This window comes from Epinephelus lanceolatus, chromosome 14 (assembly GCF_041903045.1).
Source record: "Epinephelus lanceolatus isolate andai-2023 chromosome 14, ASM4190304v1, whole genome shotgun sequence".
NCBI classification, from domain to species: domain Eukaryota; kingdom Metazoa; phylum Chordata; class Actinopteri; order Perciformes; family Serranidae; genus Epinephelus; species Epinephelus lanceolatus.
Genome location: NC_135747.1, coordinates 31,272,283 through 31,291,628, shown reverse-complemented (window position 1 = coordinate 31,291,628; position 19,346 = coordinate 31,272,283). Strand labels below are relative to the sequence as shown.

Here is a 19,346-nt window from a genome sequence, read left to right as displayed (position 1 = left end):
TGGAAAAGTGTACAAGATTATTTATTTAAATGATTGTGTGATTTATTCCTTTTTTTTATTCTTATTTTGTGTCTTTTAATATTACGAAAGAGGATTAGAGCTACATTACAGAAAATTAAGTCAAGTAAGGAGTTAAGTCATCATTTTTAGAAAAATGCCATAATATTACAAGAATTAAGTCCTAATTTAATGAGAATAAAGTCATACTATTTCAAGAAAAAGAAGCTGTGATATTATGAGAATTAAGTCCTAATTTTATGAGAAAAAAGTCATAATATTACAAGAATAAAATCCTTATTAAATGAGAATAAAGTCATACTATTCCAAGAAAAGGAAGTCATAATATTACGAGGATATGGTTGTAATTTAATGAGGAAAAGTCATAATATTACATGATTAAACTCGTAAATTTATGAGAGAAAAACATGAATTTCTGGCATAAAGTCTTTTCTTGTAAAATTACAAGTTTAATCACATAATATAATGACTTTTTTCCCTTGATGTAGGAAGACTTTATTCTCATTAAATTACAACTTTATTCTCATTATATTACGACTTTTTTCCCACAAAATCACAACGCTATTCTTGTAATATGACTATATTCTTGAAGTCTTGTAGGTTATGTTCCAACTTTTGGGGAGACATAAGGAAAAGGGGGGTATGAGGGTTCTCAGCTTGAAAATTTTGAGCATCAAACACTCAATTTGCTGCATTCTGGTTAATTTTTATGCATCAATTAATACCTTTCCTACATCAATTCATAGTATAAATGTGTTTACTTTTGTCAAAATAAAGGTCCTCTGCTGCTTTGATGTTTTTATAGGTGGGGGGGGGGGGGGGGGGGACAAATGCACATGTTGTAAATATTAAGGAAGACATGTCCCCAGTGTCCCCGCTGAAATCTACACCTGTGTTTGTAGCTGTAAAATAAAGGTATAAATGGTTTATTTTCCGCCTGCATTCCCTCATGCTTATGATCTCTGCAAACTACATCATTATAATGAACCCAGCCTGGTGTAGCTTTGGAGTGGGTGTTCTTGTGTAGCATACAGCAAACGTAAAAGCTAAAAGGCATTTAGAGCGAACTTGAACTTCCATTACCTCTGAAAATCAGAAGAAGAAAAGGTATTTTGTGAAGAAAGAAAGACTTTGTTTAATGATTAAAGGAGGCATCTGAGCCGTGAGTGAGGAGGAGGGGCTGCAGTCAGTGAGGTCAGGGGAAAATGAAGAATGGCTTCAAAAAGTGTGTTGGGATGAAGGCAGGATTTTTCTGCATTTAACTTTTATTTTGTAGGGATTAAAAAAATGGCAGCGCTTCCAAAGCAAATGGATATCCTGGTTGACTTTCCAGAACAAAACAACAAATCATCTTAGGTTGGCTCACTAGGTGGCAGTGTCACTTTTTAAACAAACGCACTTGAGAAGAAACTGTGTTAAACAGTATGTAATTAGCTGGGCCCAGTTGTTGAAAAGTAATCTGATCAGATTTAGGTTATTGGATTAGATAGAATCTTGGAAATGGGATGTTCACATTTGATCACATAATCCAGTTTTGGTTTTGATCTGGATCAAACCTTCAGTATGTTGAAAACCTTTAGTAGAATTGGGGTACCTTTGATCCAAATATCAGGATTATTCTGATTCCAGCTGGATTGAGGATGGAATTCAGGAACAAAATGGTCATATACATTATTTATATTTTGCACTTTATTTCTTTAACCATTGCAGTGATAAAGTAGATAAAGTAGACATTAGACTGCCTTTTTAAGTCTTTCAATACAGCAAAGAAAAACTATAAATATAAAAGATTTATTCCCCATAAAATAATCCCTCAAATACCTGTCAATATCAAACAAAAGATACTTAATTTTAACTTTTATTCACCACTTTACATTGGTTACAATGACAACGATAGGTAGTTTCTATCAACTGCATCCCCCGTGCTGTTGTCTGTCTCAAATAAACACTTAAAGTGATGCCCTGCTGGCTGTTTCTACCTGCTACCTTTCTACCTGTGAAGTCGGATAATTTGGGACACTTCCTGGTAGATTACCAACAAAAATCTCACCTAAAATTCTGAACACTACCTTGAGTGTTACTTTCAGAGCTTGTGATGGTTCTCTGCTATATTTCCATGAAGCAAATGTGTTGCCAAGGAAAATACTTGAGAAACTTTGGATTTCCAAACATATAAAGAACCCCTGAGTCACTCAGATGACATGTTCAGGTAAAATGGGACAATCAATTAAATCTATTACACAAAGACAGTTAAATCCAGTTAACAGTTCAGTCATTAATTCATTCATGTAACCTAATTATTCATTATAAGAGATTGCCCAACTTTTCTTCCTCTGCTGCCTGTTTCCCAGGGCGTCTACAGGTCCTTAAAAAGTCTTCAAAGGTCTTAAATTCCTGTTACAACAGGCCATAAGAGCCATTAAATAGTTTTAAATTTGAATTTCTGAGGTCTTAACTACTACAGTCATTTTATCCAATTTCATTTATCCATTTTTTAAATTTCTTTGTCAAAATGAGTGAATCCTTTCTATGTAAAAGTTTCTCTTTAAAAAACTAAATTATTGTCATTGTACTTCATACTTGCACTTACCTGTTGGCGAAATGTAGACTGACTTAACTCACTCTAATAACCATATTCCTACAGTACATAACACTTACCTCTGCACATGACTACATATATACTACTTGCCTGCGATGCTTAAATAAATTAAACATGATTTGTCCAACAATCTGTCCCTAAATTTGGTTAAAAGGTGTCTTGAACAGGTCTTAACAAACATTTAACTGTCTCATACATGTACCTGTAGACACCCTGTTTCCTTGGTGCGTTATTGTCTACAATGAACATGCTTGTGTGTAACAGTGATGGCTAATTCTGCAGCATTGTGGCTGACATGGACTCACTGCATCATCTTTAATCTTTTTTAAGTGACAGAAATATTAGATATCTGTAATATTACAGGCTGGCACACAATAGCAAACTCTGAAAAATGGTTCATGGGGTTAGTGGATTATGTATGAAATGAAGAAGTTTCTTACCATGAAAAAAAAATTACGTTTTTAGTCAATCGACAACTTATTTTAAGAAGTTGGTCAAATTCAAAACATTTCTGACATTTTCGAGTTGGATGGAATTAATTTAAATAACTTAAATTATCTTAAATGAAATAATTTGGCCACTAATCATCACTACAACTTTTGTATGAATATTAAGTTGGCTTTTGGAGGTCAAAGAAAATCATGTTGGTTGTACAAAACTAAGCTTGACAGATTATAAAAGACTCATAGGATTGACTCAATATACCAGAGCTGGAACTACTTAAAAAGATGCACGCAAATTGTTACCTTATTTTCTTTAAGTTGAGCCAGTGAATCATTTTTAGAGTGCATAAATCATGATTTTATGGCAGCTAGTAGCCTAAAACAAGCTGGTTTTACCTCAGAAAATGACCCAGTTTATCTGAATGTATTAAGTACTCACTCAAAACAATTTTTCCCATAAAAAGTCAAGTGTACAGTTAATGAAATCCAACAGCCATTTTTGTTGTAAAAGCATTCTTTGTTAGCTGCAGCAGGCTTCTTACTGAAAAGAAAAAATCAACATCCTTGAAAGTTCTGAAACCAGTGATAATTTTCATTATTCGCTCTGCCTATCCTCGTTATCTCAGACCAATTTAAATTGTTTCAAGTACACGAATTTGTATGTTAGCAGAATGTTAGCTGACTGGCTGCTAATATTTTAAGAGCCCAAGATGCAAAACCATATTTGTCCCACATTACCTGACTTCACCATATGTTGTCCCATTTAGATCGCTGGATATTTGGATTTTGTAATCCTGAAAAGTTTGTATCTGGATCAGGTGCTTTGTAAAAAAGGCACAACAGTAAAATGGATTAGCTGACCCTGGATAGCAAAACATGGGGCTTCCAAATCCGGATAATCCAGGTTACCTTTTTTTTAACAAATGGGCCCTGCTGTATGTGACTAAACACTGGATCACTATATTTCTTTGGAGACAAAGACAAACACAGAATATCAAATAAAACAAATAAAACCACATTATGAGTACAGCTATATGTAGAAGTCAGTACCGTTAGCTTAACTTGGTGAAAGCTCTCTGGTAAAAGGCTCAACCCCTCTGATAGAGCAGAGTCTGCTGTCATCAACGTTGCAGTGCAGAGCCAGGACTTCTTATACAGCACAAAATACAAACAGGTTATGCTGCTCCGTCTCTCTTCTCATCAGCTTGTGAGATCTCGCAACTTTTAGCATAATGAATTTAGCAGGGATGCCTTCTCTACACAGTCCATCAGGCCTGCCATCTAGGAGATTAAATTATGTCTGTAAGCATTAAAGCTTTGATGCTGTATTTGGGCGGCATGCATGCATCCATTTGCAAAATTCTATATAACAAAATTAAAAACATGGACACCTATGGAAAATGGCTTGGCACTAGCACTTAAACCCAACCACTCCAAACAGTCTGCTGACTAATGCATTTCTAATCATTTCTGTGATCAATGTTAGCTGCTGTGCAATAAGATTAATCAGCCATATGCAAAGCCAGGATCACCTTGAACAAGAGAAGAAGAAAGGGAAAAAAGGGGAGATAAAAGGACTGAAAGAAAGTGTCTGAGCTATTATGTATGATAAGCACACTATACAGAAATAAAGCGCACCTGCATTATTCACGTTTTCTTTTTTTCATGCCGTCGGTTTTGTGTGTGTTTGAGCAGCATTACACCGTTGTGCTCCCCTCAGCTGTGCTTTGGCATCTGTGCGTGGCCATCTCACTGCTGAATAGCTGCCTGATTATTCCAAATCTAAGGGAATATTCAAACAAGGCCGATAATGCATTCTTCCATATGATTCTCCAGAGCTGGGACAGCTGTTCAGCAGCTTTCAATGCCATGTTCAGAAAGGGACAGATTTCTCTGCTCAATTAATAGGGCCCATTAAAAACCAGGGGGAAGTTTGACAAATGAAGCAGAGATTCAGTTTGTCTTAGACAGAAGGCTTCAAAATAACCATCTCGTATAGCTGACAAATAGCGACAATTTAACTCAAATGATTGGGAAATGAATGTTTAACTTTGTAATCAATGGCTGCACAGGATTTCAATGGCTGTGTAGGCAAACGTGGGGTTGGAATAAGCACACAGAGGCAGCTCTGTAGGAGACGAGGAGTGTCGTTTACATGTCTGGACAATAACTGTCAGTAACTTTGTCACACATGCAGTTGTTCAAATTGAGCAGATTACAGCTGGGTCGATTTTACAAACCTGTCCAGCAGAATGATAAAACAAGAATTTGTCAGCTGTAGCAGACAGGAGGAATTACTGCAGACCACTGTGTCTTTGTTCGCTTCACTTCGGCCACACAGTGATTTGAGAATGCAGAGTGGCGCTGCGATGCCGGTGCCTTGTGAAGTTTCAACTGGCAGATGAATTCCTCCAGTCTGGCTCTCCCCGTCTCTCTCCCTCCAGAACAACGAGGAGGTTGTCTGTCCAAGGGCACACCTGTAAGGTGCAGGCCCTCGACAGGCTTACCTCAGTGGCCTCTCCTGCTGTACTCAAAAAGGCAATTATTCCTCCCAGAAGATAGAGCACTGTCAACTTCAAACAGAGGACATTCTTTAGGCAGATTAGACTAAAATTATGTTTTATTATTTGGCCCTGAAGAATGAATTGGACTCTATTTGGTCGCCTTTGTGGTGAAATCCAAGACAGTTTAAATGGCAGAGGTATGTTTGGAGTCGGGGTAATACTCTGGTGTCTTTATGAAAGGGCAGTAGAGAGGATCAGATTAGAAGCCGAACAGCGAGAGTCTTTCAGTGCGGCTGTGCTATCATCTCTGTCTTCTTGTCCGTGCCTGTAGAGAGGTTAAATTAAATGGCTGTAATAAATGTTTTGGTCTTGCTGATGTGGTATGGCCGGCTATCAAACGAAAACACTGCGGAGAAACGGCATGGTGGAAGATCAGAGAGAGGAACAAATGGAGGGTGGGAGAACTATGTCAGCACATTACCAACATTAGAAACGGACTTGTTTTCACTTAAACCTCAATTATAATGGTGGCTCCAGAAACAATTATATTGATGAATGCTTTCTAAGTTACTGTAATTAAATTATTCCATTTAATTAACGAATTATATTGAATTTCTCCCCAGAGGACGCCATTAGCCTCATCTGCTGTTTTACAAACAGGAGTACTCTAATGTTGTGTGCTATGGAAATGATTACTAATGCCTAATGAAACTGTGTCAGATCAGATAAATGCTGTACAGAGTCAACAAGCCCGGCTTGTAACACAGCCAAACTTGAGACGAAATAATAAAGCCAAAGAAGAAATTATTGATTGTGTTTTTTCAAGGGCGGGCTTTGTACAGCTGACATCAAATAAATTATAATTCTGAGTGCCTATGCGCGGTTTTAAAGAGAATATAGGAAGTCAAAGATAATATATACCAAGCAAGCTTTTTAAAACAATCACTCCTGCCTAAATACACATGTCAAGATTTTAATTTAGAATAAAAATAACCACTGTTTTTTTTTTTAATGATCTTGTATGTCATCAAAAACATCCTCAATCTCTTTAAGAAAACCTTAAAGGCACTAAATGAAAGTGTCAAATGGTTGCATAAAAAAAGCATCCCATTGCTGTTTCCACTTGCTGGCTATAGGAGGTAATTATACACAATATAAAACTGGAATGCATTAACTGTGTTAATTTGATGGTTCAGCAGTACAAAGCTACAGAATGTAACCGCACAAGTGGAGTTCCACTGCAGCTGACCATTGCCCTCTGGTGGGAGTGCCAAGCACCTGCTCGAAGACAGACTAAATATAGAGCATAAGATTTTGTTTGTATTTCTTGTGTTACACTAACATTTAAGATTAATCACAGACGGACAGAGATAAGAGCTTCAAATTCATGTACACACTTTGGGTCGTATCAGTTTCACAAACCAAACACTTTCATACACTCACTGGGAGTTATTTTCCCCTTTTAAAAACACAAAAATTCAAATATCACCCTGTGCTTACAGTAGTAACGTCCCGCATGTGTTTATTGTCCCATCCCCTCTTGGCTTGGCCATATTAGTCCATGCGAGAGGAGAGAGGAGTTGTGATGCTGTAAGCACATACCGTGCATTCTCTCTCCTCCGCCGTGCAGTTGTTGGGCATATTGTGAGGTTTTAATACGGGGGGATATGGAGGAGGGCTCAGCTCACATTCGCTGCGCAGGAAGAGCCACGGCCAAGAATGACAGTTGCTCCTCTTGGAGCTGAGACATCCACGGATTTAAATTGCACTCTGAAAGGTCAGCACATGACAAGCAATCAATCAGCTCCTAATTGGATGATCAGCAGTCGTGTGAATATGTTTCAGATTTTTTTTTTTTTTTTTTGGTAGCTGAATAATGAGAAATAGGAATATGTAAGCATTTTCTGATAATGCTTGAAGATTTTCAATTGTGTGGCATCCTTATTAATAATATCACAATTAAGATAAACAAAACTGAATTTTTATATTATATTTACAACATTTTTTTTTCAAAAGCAACATTACAAAGTGCTTTACAGCGAAATAAAGATTACACAATAATAAAGTATGAAAAAATAAGTGGAATTAAAGTGACAGGAAGTAAAATAACACTACAATTAAAACAAATATAAGAGGATAAAGAGTGTCACAGCTAAAGGCCTTAACCTGCCACTTTTAATCCCCCCAAAACCACTGGGTGAATCAGATTTTTTAGTATATGAATACTTCAATTTCATACATCACACTCTGAACAGTATTAAAAATATGTTAAGGTTTGAAGATGACCTGATGAAGAGCTGACACGCTCGAATCATTGTCTAATTAGTAAAGATTTCTGGAGCATAATGAGAGTGCAGGCTTTCCCTTTGTTCTGACGAGTATATGAAAAGTACAATTTCATTTCATACATTACACTCTGAACAGAATATGTTAAGGTTTCACATGTGACCCTACCCAACCTAAGAGACACTCACATTTAAAAACAAGTTCAGTCAAGCCTTCAGTGTGTGCAACATTTTAATAAGAGCACAAAAACTGCCTGAAGACAAACATGGAATGGGAGTGGCAGTAAATGTCACATTAAAAAAAAAAAAAAAACCCTTTCATACACTCGTTTTTTTCTCCTCTTGTAATGAAATGCTGCTCAGCCTCGTCCACATCCGTGCCAACGTCGTAGCATACCAGTGTTTCCAGTTCCAGCTTGTTGCACTGGCACTATATCATCAACATACTACCATACACCTGTGTGGGAAAAAAAAAACCAAACCCTGACAAGTCAGTTCTGTTTTGTTAAGCTGAGGCATAAAGCTGCTGTCACTGTGATCTCGACAGGGCTGGCGGTTGGATTACCGACTCTTTTTTACTGCTGAGCCACATATCTACAGTACATCCAAGGATGTAAAGAACAACAAAAGGGGCAGATAAACACGTCAGAGTTCCTACAAGGTCACGACAAAAGGTACGTAAATGTAAAATTTAGTACCTGAATGCAGCATTTGCAGTTAAGGTGAAAGTTCAGCTGCATGCAGGTTGAGCACAGATCACCGTGGCTGCATTTGAATGTGACACACAATGTATTTGAGTGAAATGCTGAGCTATTTTGATGGAAACATCCCCCTGCCAGTGTATGTGTGCAGGCTTCACTGCTGGCCCAGGAATGTTGGCATCAAGTATGCAGTCCTGACAGACAGCTGCACTGCAGTGGCGTTTTTAACATGCCAGACCAGGACCCAAGCGTGCTGGAGGCTCTAAGGAAAATCAAAAAAAGTGCATTAAAAAGAAATGATAAGGGCGGTTGTGCTAACTTGATTCACTCCAGGTGAGATGTGTGTGAATTTATAGTTTGGACTTTTTAGAGAAGTTAAAAAGTCAAATACTGGTGATTTAACCTGAAAAAACTGCATGTAATTAAACTTTTTTACTTTCCTAACCTTACTTGGCTTCAACCTTTGAGTCATATGAGAGTTGCAGAAGCCACTCAGCCTGTTTAACATGATCCCCAGGAACACTGCTCCCTTTAAAGCAATTATTTACTGCCTGACTTTGTTCTGAATGAGCTGCTCTCTGATGGACACAAACACAGACACCTCCTCAGCTGCCCTCTTCACCCCCCTCCACCCCACGTGTTTGGCGTTATTTCTACCTTCAGCCATTTCACCTCATACTACAACCTCAGGATTCATTACACTACGTCTTGCCCCGATCTCCTGCTTGTCCTGTTTATTTTGTACATGTCGAGCCCCGCCCTGCAGACGCGCTGCTATCACGCAGTTGCGTAATTTGACAAGCCAGCGCAAAATAGGCAGAATGAACGTTTGACAGCTGGCTCCCTGCTCGTACAGATTGTTTCGAAACCAAAAAGAACATATGCTTAATTTATTGGTGAAAGATTTCGGATAGTCTCACAGTACCTCCTGCTTTTATGGCCGCTGCCGTGAGGAATAATGTTTGGGTTGCTCCGGGGCAGGACGCGCAGTTTCTCCATAAAACCCCCGCGCCACTGACAGCCGACGGGCTGAGAGGTGAAGATCATGGACAAGTGCTGTGCACCGCGAGGGATGCCATCCCGGGAACTTCCTCTTTCCATGATTATAATTTGGTATGGGATTGCATTTTGTGTTTTTATTCTGCATCTGAGCGCCACTGTGTTTACTGATGCCCGCTGACCTAGAGATTCTGCACGTTGCTGATCAAAGCAAAACAGGCTGTTTTTATGTAAAGATGTAAAGCCTCCTAATATTGGACTCCGGCCTGTAGGATATTTGCTTGTGTTCTAATATTCCCAGCTAGTGTCCCCAGCACGTGACCGCTTTGAATGTCTTGTATTGATGCTGACAGTCAGTGGATCACAGGCAGGGCATGGCTGGGATGTGAAACGTTGCACCCGCTCCCCCGAAACTTGTGAGGAAAGAGATGCATGGCGCTGCAGAGCAACTGCATGTTCTAATTTCAGACATGTATTTCCAAACAGCTCAGGCTGTTTCAGAAGGGCGGCTGCTGCTTGTAAAGGGAGGGGGTGGAGGGTGGAGGGGGGTGTCTTTGATGTGGCAGGGTGTACACAAGTGCAGGCCCCAAATGCATCCCCAAATTTATTCACAGCAGTCAGTTTTTCTTTTAATTTTAAAAGTCTTGTGGTGCTTCAGCATCAGTGGAGAATAATCCGTAGTTTTTGCATTAAATAACTGGTCTTTTTGGGGCATTTTAATCATGATTAGAATAACAGTAGTGATAACTGATGAGGCGTTCACGTTCCATAATATATTCCATCTTCTTTGCGTTATGAAGTGGCACGACCACCCATAAGAGGGGTTAAATGGGAAAGCTTTCGGGGCCCAGCTGCTGAGGGTGCCCATGGAGTCCAGCAATACTTACTGTAAGTTCATCCTAAATAAAAGCCGTGTCAGCCATGTTGTATTTAAAACCAAAATATTCACCATTACTTGTCAAAAATGTAAATGTAAAAATATAATATCAAGTTTTATTGTATTGCATTATGTATTTTTAAAGATATATAATATATATTTCATAACTCCCTCTCCTGAAAATGCAGTAGTATGATTTTTAAATTTATTTTTTATTTATTTTGTTGTGCACTGCTGTTGCCAAAAAATTGAGGGCAACATGCCACATGACCTGAGAAATTTACTCATTGAAACAAGGAGGGAGTGTGAGACAGCAGACGCATGTGTTGACATAAGTAAAGCAGATTTGAGGGGGGTCCCATTCACTATACCTTTTCAGGGGCCCGGCCATTTCTGTGGACAGGCCTGTGATGTGATAAAGGAGAATATCTTTACATCAATAACTCATGTGAGAGCCCAAACTTATTAGCTGACGCCACTGCATTTGGAGTAACACTATGTTACCATGGCTGACCTAATTATTCCAAGGACGCAGGTTTCATTTTAACATGGGGGGAGGGGGATTTGGGGGTCCTTGGTGAGAAAGTTTTCAGCATCAAACACTTTTTTTGAGCATCACTTTCCTGCATTCTGGTGAATTTTTATGCTCCAGTTTTTGTCTTTTCGGCATCAGTTTATAGTGTAAATGCAGGGGCGGATTATTAGACAGTGGGCCCCTGGGCACAGATATGAAAAGGCCACCCCTCCCCCCTCCGCACCTTTCCTACATAGGAGCACACGCTTTTTAATGCTTTTAGCTAATTTTGTTTCATTGTTTTGCATCTCTTTGTCGTCACATTGCATCTTAGTAGTTATTTTGTGTCTCTTCGTGTTTCCTTTGCATCTCTTTGTGGCCATTTTGATTGTTTTCCTGGTCAGTATGTGTAAATTTGAGTGACATTTTGCGGTTAAGGGTCCCACTTACACTTTGGGCCCCTGGGTCTATGCACAGCAGGCATGCTCAGTAATCCTTCCACGTGTAAACATCTTTAATTTTGTCAAAATAAAAGTTTTATGTTTTGTTGAGGGGGACAAATGCACATGTGCGTCCCCCCCGAAATCTACACTTATGAATGATTCCCTCTCTTTTGTTTTCTAGGGTAAATCAGAGATGGACAGCTACTTGTCTCCGCACCAACAGGACATTGTGAATCCCAAAATGCTGTGCAGGGACGGCGCTCTGATGCTAGAGCCGCCTTTCACCGAGGACTTCGCCCCTCCATACAGTGTCAACATGAGCCTGCTCCTTCCTGACGTCACATACCTGCACCCCGGCCTCTGCAGGACTGTGAGACAGATCAAAACAGAGCCGTCACACTCTCTGATGCACCCCACCTGTCAGGGCAACAACGCCGTGCCACCAACACTCCCAGAATACCCGGGTTCTTTTAGCACAGCCGATGCGGCCAGCGGTAAATTCTTCATCAAACAGGAAGTGCCAGATTTCCAGGACGTCCCGCTGTTTCAGCTTTTGAACTCTGACTTGGAGCAGCTTGTTCACGGGTCGCAGCTGAACTCCATCCCCATGGCGCCGTTGAGTCTTCCCATGGGGAATGTCCACGTAGGCCCAGCGCAGAATTCTGCCAAACCCACGGGCGGTCCTCAGAACGAATGTTTCCCATTTAATCGGCACTTAGGCCATCAGCAGAGACCCACCTATTTGCCGCCCTCTCCGCCAAACTCCGATCCCCCGAGTCCAGACAGGGGGAAGGAGCTCCTCCACAATCTCTCTCCGCCTCCCTCCTACGAAGCCAGCATCGCCTCTAAGATAACTTTTCAGACCCACAATCCCATCGATCCAGGACAGACTTCTAGTGTAGCTCCAATCCAGAGCCCAGATCAGAATTCTAACGTTGGATTAGTCCAAAGCCCAGGTCCTGCGCCAGTCCAGCGTTTAAGCCTGACACCAGTTCAGACAACGGCAGGTGTTGGCCCGCTGTCCCCGGTGTTAGCTCAGTCCGCCCCTGTTAAGTACAACAGACGGAATAATCCTGATCTGGAGAGACGGCGGATTCACCACTGTGATGTTCCAGGTCAGACCTCTGTCTAGTCTGCACCACCATAAAGTTTTTGAACACTAAGGGCTCTAGTTTCCCGGCGCAGCGCAGGGTGGCGAACCCCGCGCAGAGCTAGTTTCGAGCAGTGCAACCCGAGGTGCGCTGAGATGGGTGTGGCGGCGCAGCAGGGGGAGGTGTCGACAGATCCAGCTTGGCACAGTGACAGTTTCGTGCCAAAAGGCTTCGCCGAAGGTGCGCTAAAAGCTCGCCATCTGAAACCAGGTCTACTGTCAGCGCAGGGGGAGCGCAGCCGGTGTAAGCCGAAGTTTGGCTGACCGGCGGACAGTGCGCACACGTCACCAAAACCTCACAGGCAGGTTTCCAGGATATCAGGCACATTAACGATGCAATAAATAGACACAAAACCACTATTCAATGCAACTATCTGCAATCAGCACATAAATGTATCTTTGTATCGACTGTCCCGTCACATCTGATGTCAGATCAAAGGGGATTGGCATCGTTTGGCACGTTTGGCACACGTAATGGAAACCCAACCTGATTTGATTAACAGCCTAATGAGTTCACATCCTTCTCAGCCAACCACAAACAGCCACAGCATCAGATAGGGAGTATATATTCAGCATCTGTCATCTTAGAAAAGTCAAAAGAAACAGAGTGAGACTGCGAGAGAGAAAGAGAGAGCGCGCACGAGAGAAATGCAACATTGATTTACAATTGTGGTGACCTCCTCCCAGGCTACCTTTGCATCATCAGCCTGTGGAGGTCTGCTCGCAGTTCCGTATAGTCGGACACTGCGAGCTTGGACCTCCCGGTCCAAAACATCAGTTTCCTCCTGGGAGAAGTTTGGCTGTCTGATGCTGCTGCTCTCTTCTGCCACGGTGAATTGAGTAAACTCTCATTACGCCTTCGTGCGGCACATTTAAGGGCGAGGAGAAGGGCTCATTTGATTGGTGTGATGTGTGTAAAACCCACTCCACGCCTTATCTCCTCCCTCTTTCCGACTTGCGCCGGTAGGAGGGACGGAGGTGGGAAAGAGGAGTAGCTGCGCCAGGCGCACGGTGTGCCAAACTTACAAAATCCGCCTGGCCACACCCAGTTGGCGAAGCGCAGGTGCGCTGCGCCCGGTCTGCGAAACTAGAGCCCTAAATCTCAAACTTAAGCACGGTAAACTGATCTTAATAAACTTTTTTTCCCTTCAGGGTGCAGGAAAGTATACACCAAGTCCTCTCATCTAAAAGCCCATCTTCGGACCCACACAGGTAAAATGTTTTGAGTTCTTATTTTGGGGTGAAAGTGGTGGTGTTGCCAGGCAGAAAAATGTACTTGGCATGCAGATGCATTCTGTGTGCTGACAGACCTGGCCCACATCTCACTGCTGTCAAATCACATAAAGCCTGCAGCTCTCATAAAGGGGGCAGGGGAGAAAGACAGGACACACTGTGATTTATGGCTCACAGTTGAGGCACGTGTATGAAAAAGTATCAGCTTTGTTATTATCGAATCTCATCTCAAATGTGTAGAAATACTCCACACTTTTAAAGTAGTGTTATTTCTTGAGGGAACTATGTTGTCCGTCTACCTTGGCTTCATTTTGCCTCTTTTTTTTTTTTTTTTTTTTTTGCATCTGCTGAAGGAGAGAAGCCGTACCACTGCTCCTGGGAGGGATGTGAGTGGCGCTTCGCCCGCTCTGATGAGCTGACTCGCCATTTCAGGAAACATACCGGGGTGAAGCCTTTCCAGTGTGCCGTGTGTAACCGCTGTTTCTCCCGCTCCGATCACCTGGCCCTGCACATGAAGAGACACCAGAGCTAGAAGCCCCCTCTCTTGCAAATTTAATTTTCCAGCAAACGTGGACAAAAACCTGACACTTACATATCAGCAACAAATTATAAAACTGTGGATTATTTCACACTCTCCCCAGTGGAGACATTCTTAGCAGTGCTGGCCCACAAGTAATTGTTTGTGTTAGTGTAAAAAGATCAAATATTACTGTTGCCTTATTTTATTTCAGGCCCTAATATTGGGGAACATTTGCAAAGATGTCAGTCAGAAATCATTAGCCAAATGTAATAATAAAATTAATACTCAGCCTTTAGTTTCATTACATTTTGTTGCACTTAAAAGTACACAAACAACTTCAAATACCAATTATTTTCAAATTTTTCCATTGTACAGTTAATATCAGCAATGTGTCAAAGGTGTCACTTATTTAATTAACTTAAATATCAAACTGCCATACTGTAAGAGCAGATATAGTGTTGCTCCCAACTGGAGTCTCAAAGGAAGTGTTGTTTAAACCAGCAGGTCGTAGGATTGATGGCACATGCATGTGTAATATAGGAAGTAACAGCAGTTTGTTAAAGTTGTGGATTTAGGGAAAGACACAGTAGGAGAAATAAATCACGGGATGAGCGCCGTTCGCCGCGCTTACAGGGTGACTTTAACACTGCCAGATTTATGGGTTAATTTGCCACAGAGGATAACTCAAAACAAAATCTATATTTACTCATAATAATGAAATGAAAGGACGATAATGTGTATGAGCTATTAATCATATTCATTTGGACAGCGTTATGAATGTTCTGTATCCATGCCCCCCCTGTATTGCAACATAGATATCTTAATTTCAGGAAATGTTAAATGTCTCTAGGCAGGTGCAGAGATTAATCCAAACGTTGCATTTTTTTAGATCATTATTATTATTATTTCAGAACGTCAATGGACACTGCATCATTTTATTCAACTATTGAAAAGTATTAAAGGGTAACTTTGGTATTTTTCAACCCTGGTATCTCTTGCTTTGTGTCCAAGTGACTAATGGAGCAACCACTTTTGAAACTGGTCCAGTATTGAGCAAGAGGGCTGCAGCTGCCAGCAGTGAAACAAGCTGCAGTGTAACATTAGGGCAATTGGGCACTGTCAATTTCCGTCAATTTCCAGATTGTTATTATAAGTGTCTGACAGCATTGTGAGAAGGATCCCTACAGATTTAGGTGTGTTTGGTAAGGAGTAAGATCCTTTTTGTTTGACTAGAAACAGCCCTCAAATCGCTATCGCCAAACCCACCAGACTCCATTTAAAAAAACACTAATTTTATTACAGTAAGACACACTTCTTTCAGAGTCGACAGAAACAAAAGAAAACTCAAAAGCCATCTTGGTTCTTTTCTTCACTGCTCCAACAATCACCAACTCTGGTTTGGCTGAAATAAACACATTTCATGTGGTTAGATGTGAAAATATGCTGACTCTACACATGCTTAAATTACTGTTTTTTTTAAATGGAGTCTGGTTGGTTTGCCAGTAGCGATTTCTGGGCTATTTCTTATTTCCAAAAATATGGATTTTACTTTTTAACAAGAAGGTCTTTCTCTATAGGGATCTTTTCTGTAAATTGTCGGACACTTATAGTAACAATCTGAGCCCATCAGTGGCAAAAACAAGCACTTTTAGTGGACATCAATTGACAGTGCTCAGTTGCCCTTAGTGGTTATATTACAGCTTGTTTAGCGGCTGCGATTTTCTCACTCCATACTGGACCAGTTTCAAAAATTGTTATCCCTGTTAGTTAGTTAGACACAAAAACATGGGAATAAAGGGTCCAGGTTGAAAAATACAAAAATTGCCCTTTAACTTGTTTTGACCAGCTTGTTTTGCCCGATGTTAACTTTAGCGGCGCAGCAATATCTAATTTTACACAAAGTATGGTTAAAGACAAGTGCTCAAATAAAATTTACAGCAGCTTTGAGCACATGACATTTCAGCAGCAGGTCAGAGTTATTTTCTTCCTGGCAAGTTTTTACAACGACAAATTCAGACGCTTTTGTTTTGGTTGCCAATCACGGGTCATAACTTTATAACAGGATTATCATATTACTGATGATTTGTCTTCATAAGTGGTTTCAAAGTGTTTTGGTTTTTTTTTTGGACTCAGACTTGGCACCTGCCAGTCTGAACATCTGTGTAAGCTTTTGGTTTCTTTGACTGCTATCCATGTTTTCAAACACCTTTTGAAAGTGCCTTTAACTGCTCTTTTTTGGACGAATGAAAAGCAAAGCTGCCCCATTGGGACAATGTTCTTTTATCAGGTACTCTACTCTACTTAAATGATTCTGTATGTTGGCTGCCCTTCCTCATTTCCTCACTATAGCAATCTCTATTTATGACCAACTTTCTTTCTAATTTGAGTCGGGTTGAACAAATTCTCTATAATTTGTTAAGATGTATATATTTTGTATCTTCTGTTTAAGGATACAATCCATTGATTGTTTTAAGGGTGTATAAAGATTTTAAACCTTTTTTTTTATTTGCAAATTGATTTTTGGGCAAAGTCTAAGAAGGATCAAATTATATACTGGATACTGTCACGGTCTACACTGTCATCACTCTCTGCAGCCACGACGACAGCAGCTCAGCAGAGTTTGTGCCAGTGAATTATTGCAATACTTTTAAACTAGATATATACACACGGATATTTTGACATGAAAGGCATAATGATATTTTGTGTCATAGCTTCATAACGTGAAGATGTAGCCACAAATTGATTTTAAGAAATGTGTTATGAAGCCATGTGACCCCCACAGTGCAAATAAAAGGTTTGTGTTGAATATTAGATTTCGGAATTACGTTTTTTTTAGTATATATTTTAAAATACATACATTTTAGGAGATTTTCTCTGCATTATTCATGTGTGTTTCCATTAAATTGTACTTTAAATCAAATTTACAAATTATTACATTAAGCTTTTATATGCTGATGACTGTAATAATGTTAATATTGGTCTGACTTTATTTTATCGATCTATACGCTGTAGCTCATTGTTAAAAGGTCAAAGTAAAGGTGAATTACAGTTACAGACGTTTTACATTTTGTATTGAGATAGCAGGGATGTTTAAAATCCGCAAAAATGTAGACAAAGGTTTCAACGTTATACATATTTTTAAAGTTAAAAATGTCTGATGTTCTGATTTGTGATGAAGGAGGAGAAAAAAAAAACGAGATATTTATGTGGAATATTTTCAGAATTTGACAGATGTAGTTTCTGACATTTCAAATTCATAAACTGGTCCAAACTGGTTTTATTCTCTCTTCACATCTGACTTTGATCGTCTTCGCTACTCGAGTCCTTTGCTGCAACACGTGATTTGGCGTCAGTGTTCAGTGGTTGCTCGGGACCACACCCTTCATGCACTTGATGTGATTAACAATTCCGTGTAATCCAAACAAAAACAAGACGACTCCTTCTTTTGTTTTGTAATTGTTGGAAAGTGTCCTTGACATGAGTCACATCAGAGGTGTTGACCGAAGTCAGCCAAGACAGGCTGAACTCACCGGAGAAGTTGTCTGAGCTTGTCCTGAGAGCACAGAAAGTTCCCTGCGGAGACTGTTACAGTATCACTCTTATTTGCTTACGTACTTTGCCTGTGCAGTATAGCCTACACACTATGGGCCCCTGTGAGTGATAAATCATGTGTGTGATATACTGCACACCCAAATGCTATGCGGAGTGGGAATAGAAACCTTGTTATTGTAATCATCTGAATCCTTTGCTGGCTGACAGAAACATTCATCCAGATCCAGTTATAATGGAGTGCCGTACAGGATGTACTGGGCATTTTCTTTTAAGTGCAACCTGTTCTCAGAAACTGTATACATGCTGTGTTAAACATACCGGGTCTTAAAATACCGCTCTCTGTTGGTGCTGGATGATAACAAAGCAATCTGATATTACACAGAGGTACAGAATGTTTTGGATGTTTAAATATATAAGTGAGGATTTTCATTGATATATATATATATATATATATATATATATATACACATATATATACACACACATGTGGGGCCACATGTCATTTGAACAACAGAGTAATATATTACATTTTCAAAACATCATAAATGCTTTTTAAGATTTATAATTATTTGTAATTATTAGTATTATTTTGCTGAGCTGACCTTGCACTTGCATTGCATATAGCACTATTAAGCAGTACCACAACAGAATGAATTTTGTATGTCTCCGTCCTGACTTGTCAGTGCCGAACCTAGCCCATTCGGTGCCCTAGGTAAGCCCCCCAAATTGATTATTTATTTATTTATTTATTTATTTATTTATTTATTTATTTATTTTTTATTATTATTATTATTATTATTATTTATTTTATTTTTTTATTCTAAATTATTATCATCTTTTAAATTTAAAGTTACAATGTGTAATTTACATGGTTGTTTATTAGCAAATATCAACTATTGCTTTCATAAATATATATTTACTAAAGTGTAATGCTATTCACATACAAATGGAAGCTTTCTCATAGGCTTAGAATGATTTCTTCATATATACACACAGGCAGGGCGCGGTCTGCTGGAGGCTGCCCTCTTGCATCGCCATATTTGTGTCCGAAAGACATACACGCACTTCGCCTTTCGCGTTTACCTAGAACTTGTCGTCACTGGAGACAGAAAAGGTGAAGCTCAATCCGGGGCGCTTCTGCGTGAACCTGCTGTGTACTTTATGATTCTGTCGCACTTTAAATGGAGGACCACACATATGTTTTGCCCCGTAAGAGGGAAACCACGCCACCAAATAAAAGAAAAAGATCAGATAAGCGAGGACGGGACAAAACGCGAGTGAATATCGGCGTTGCTTATTCCAGGTGGAAAGAACTCCTGTGGAAGAACACTCTGGAGATGCATATATTATAATCGTACCAACCTATATTTGCCGCACTGTGCCGTGAATATCACATAAAACGTGTTATTTTAGCATTACTGTGCTAATGTTTGCTCATGTTACCAAAACAATTAGAGATAAAACACTCCTAACATAACGTTATATCTCACAGATAACCTATATGTCAC

At 39.9% G+C, this 19,346-nt stretch overlaps 1 protein-coding gene across 2 annotated transcripts; it reads left to right on the top strand.

The window, feature by feature from the left end:
* Positions 1-8,222: 8,222 nt before the first annotated feature.
* klf5b (Kruppel like factor 5b) lies at positions 8,223-17,097 on the top strand. Of its 2 annotated transcripts, none has more exons than XM_033613334.2 (4): positions 8,223-8,523; positions 11,565-12,498; positions 13,686-13,745; positions 14,120-17,097. In XM_033613334.2, the coding sequence occupies exons 2-4, from the start codon at positions 11,577-11,579 to the stop codon at positions 14,296-14,298; spliced, it is 1,161 nt and encodes a 386-aa protein (XP_033469225.1). In that variant the 5' UTR covers positions 8,223-8,523; positions 11,565-11,576; the 3' UTR covers positions 14,299-17,097. The 2 variants fall into 2 exon arrangements, with proteins under 2 accessions (XP_033469225.1, XP_033469215.1); XM_033613324.2 differs by lacking the exon at positions 8,223-8,523 and adding an exon at positions 9,343-9,663.
* The last annotated feature ends 2,249 nt before the right edge of the window (positions 17,098-19,346 follow it).

What these genes read in the sequence shown, in the direction of transcription:
- klf5b (XM_033613324.2), top strand. Translation starts at nt 9,487, where the DNA reads ATGGCCGCTGCCGTGAGGAATAATGTTTGGGTTGCTCCGGGGCAGGAC. An exon ending in CTTTCCATGATTATAATTTG is followed by an intron (nt 9,664 to 11,564) that starts GTATGGGATTGC and finishes TTTGTTTTCTAG; the next exon opens with GGTAAATCAGAGATGGACAG. An exon ending in CCATCTTCGGACCCACACAG is followed by an intron (nt 13,746 to 14,119) that starts GTAAAATGTTTT and finishes CATCTGCTGAAG; the next exon opens with GAGAGAAGCCGTACCACTGC.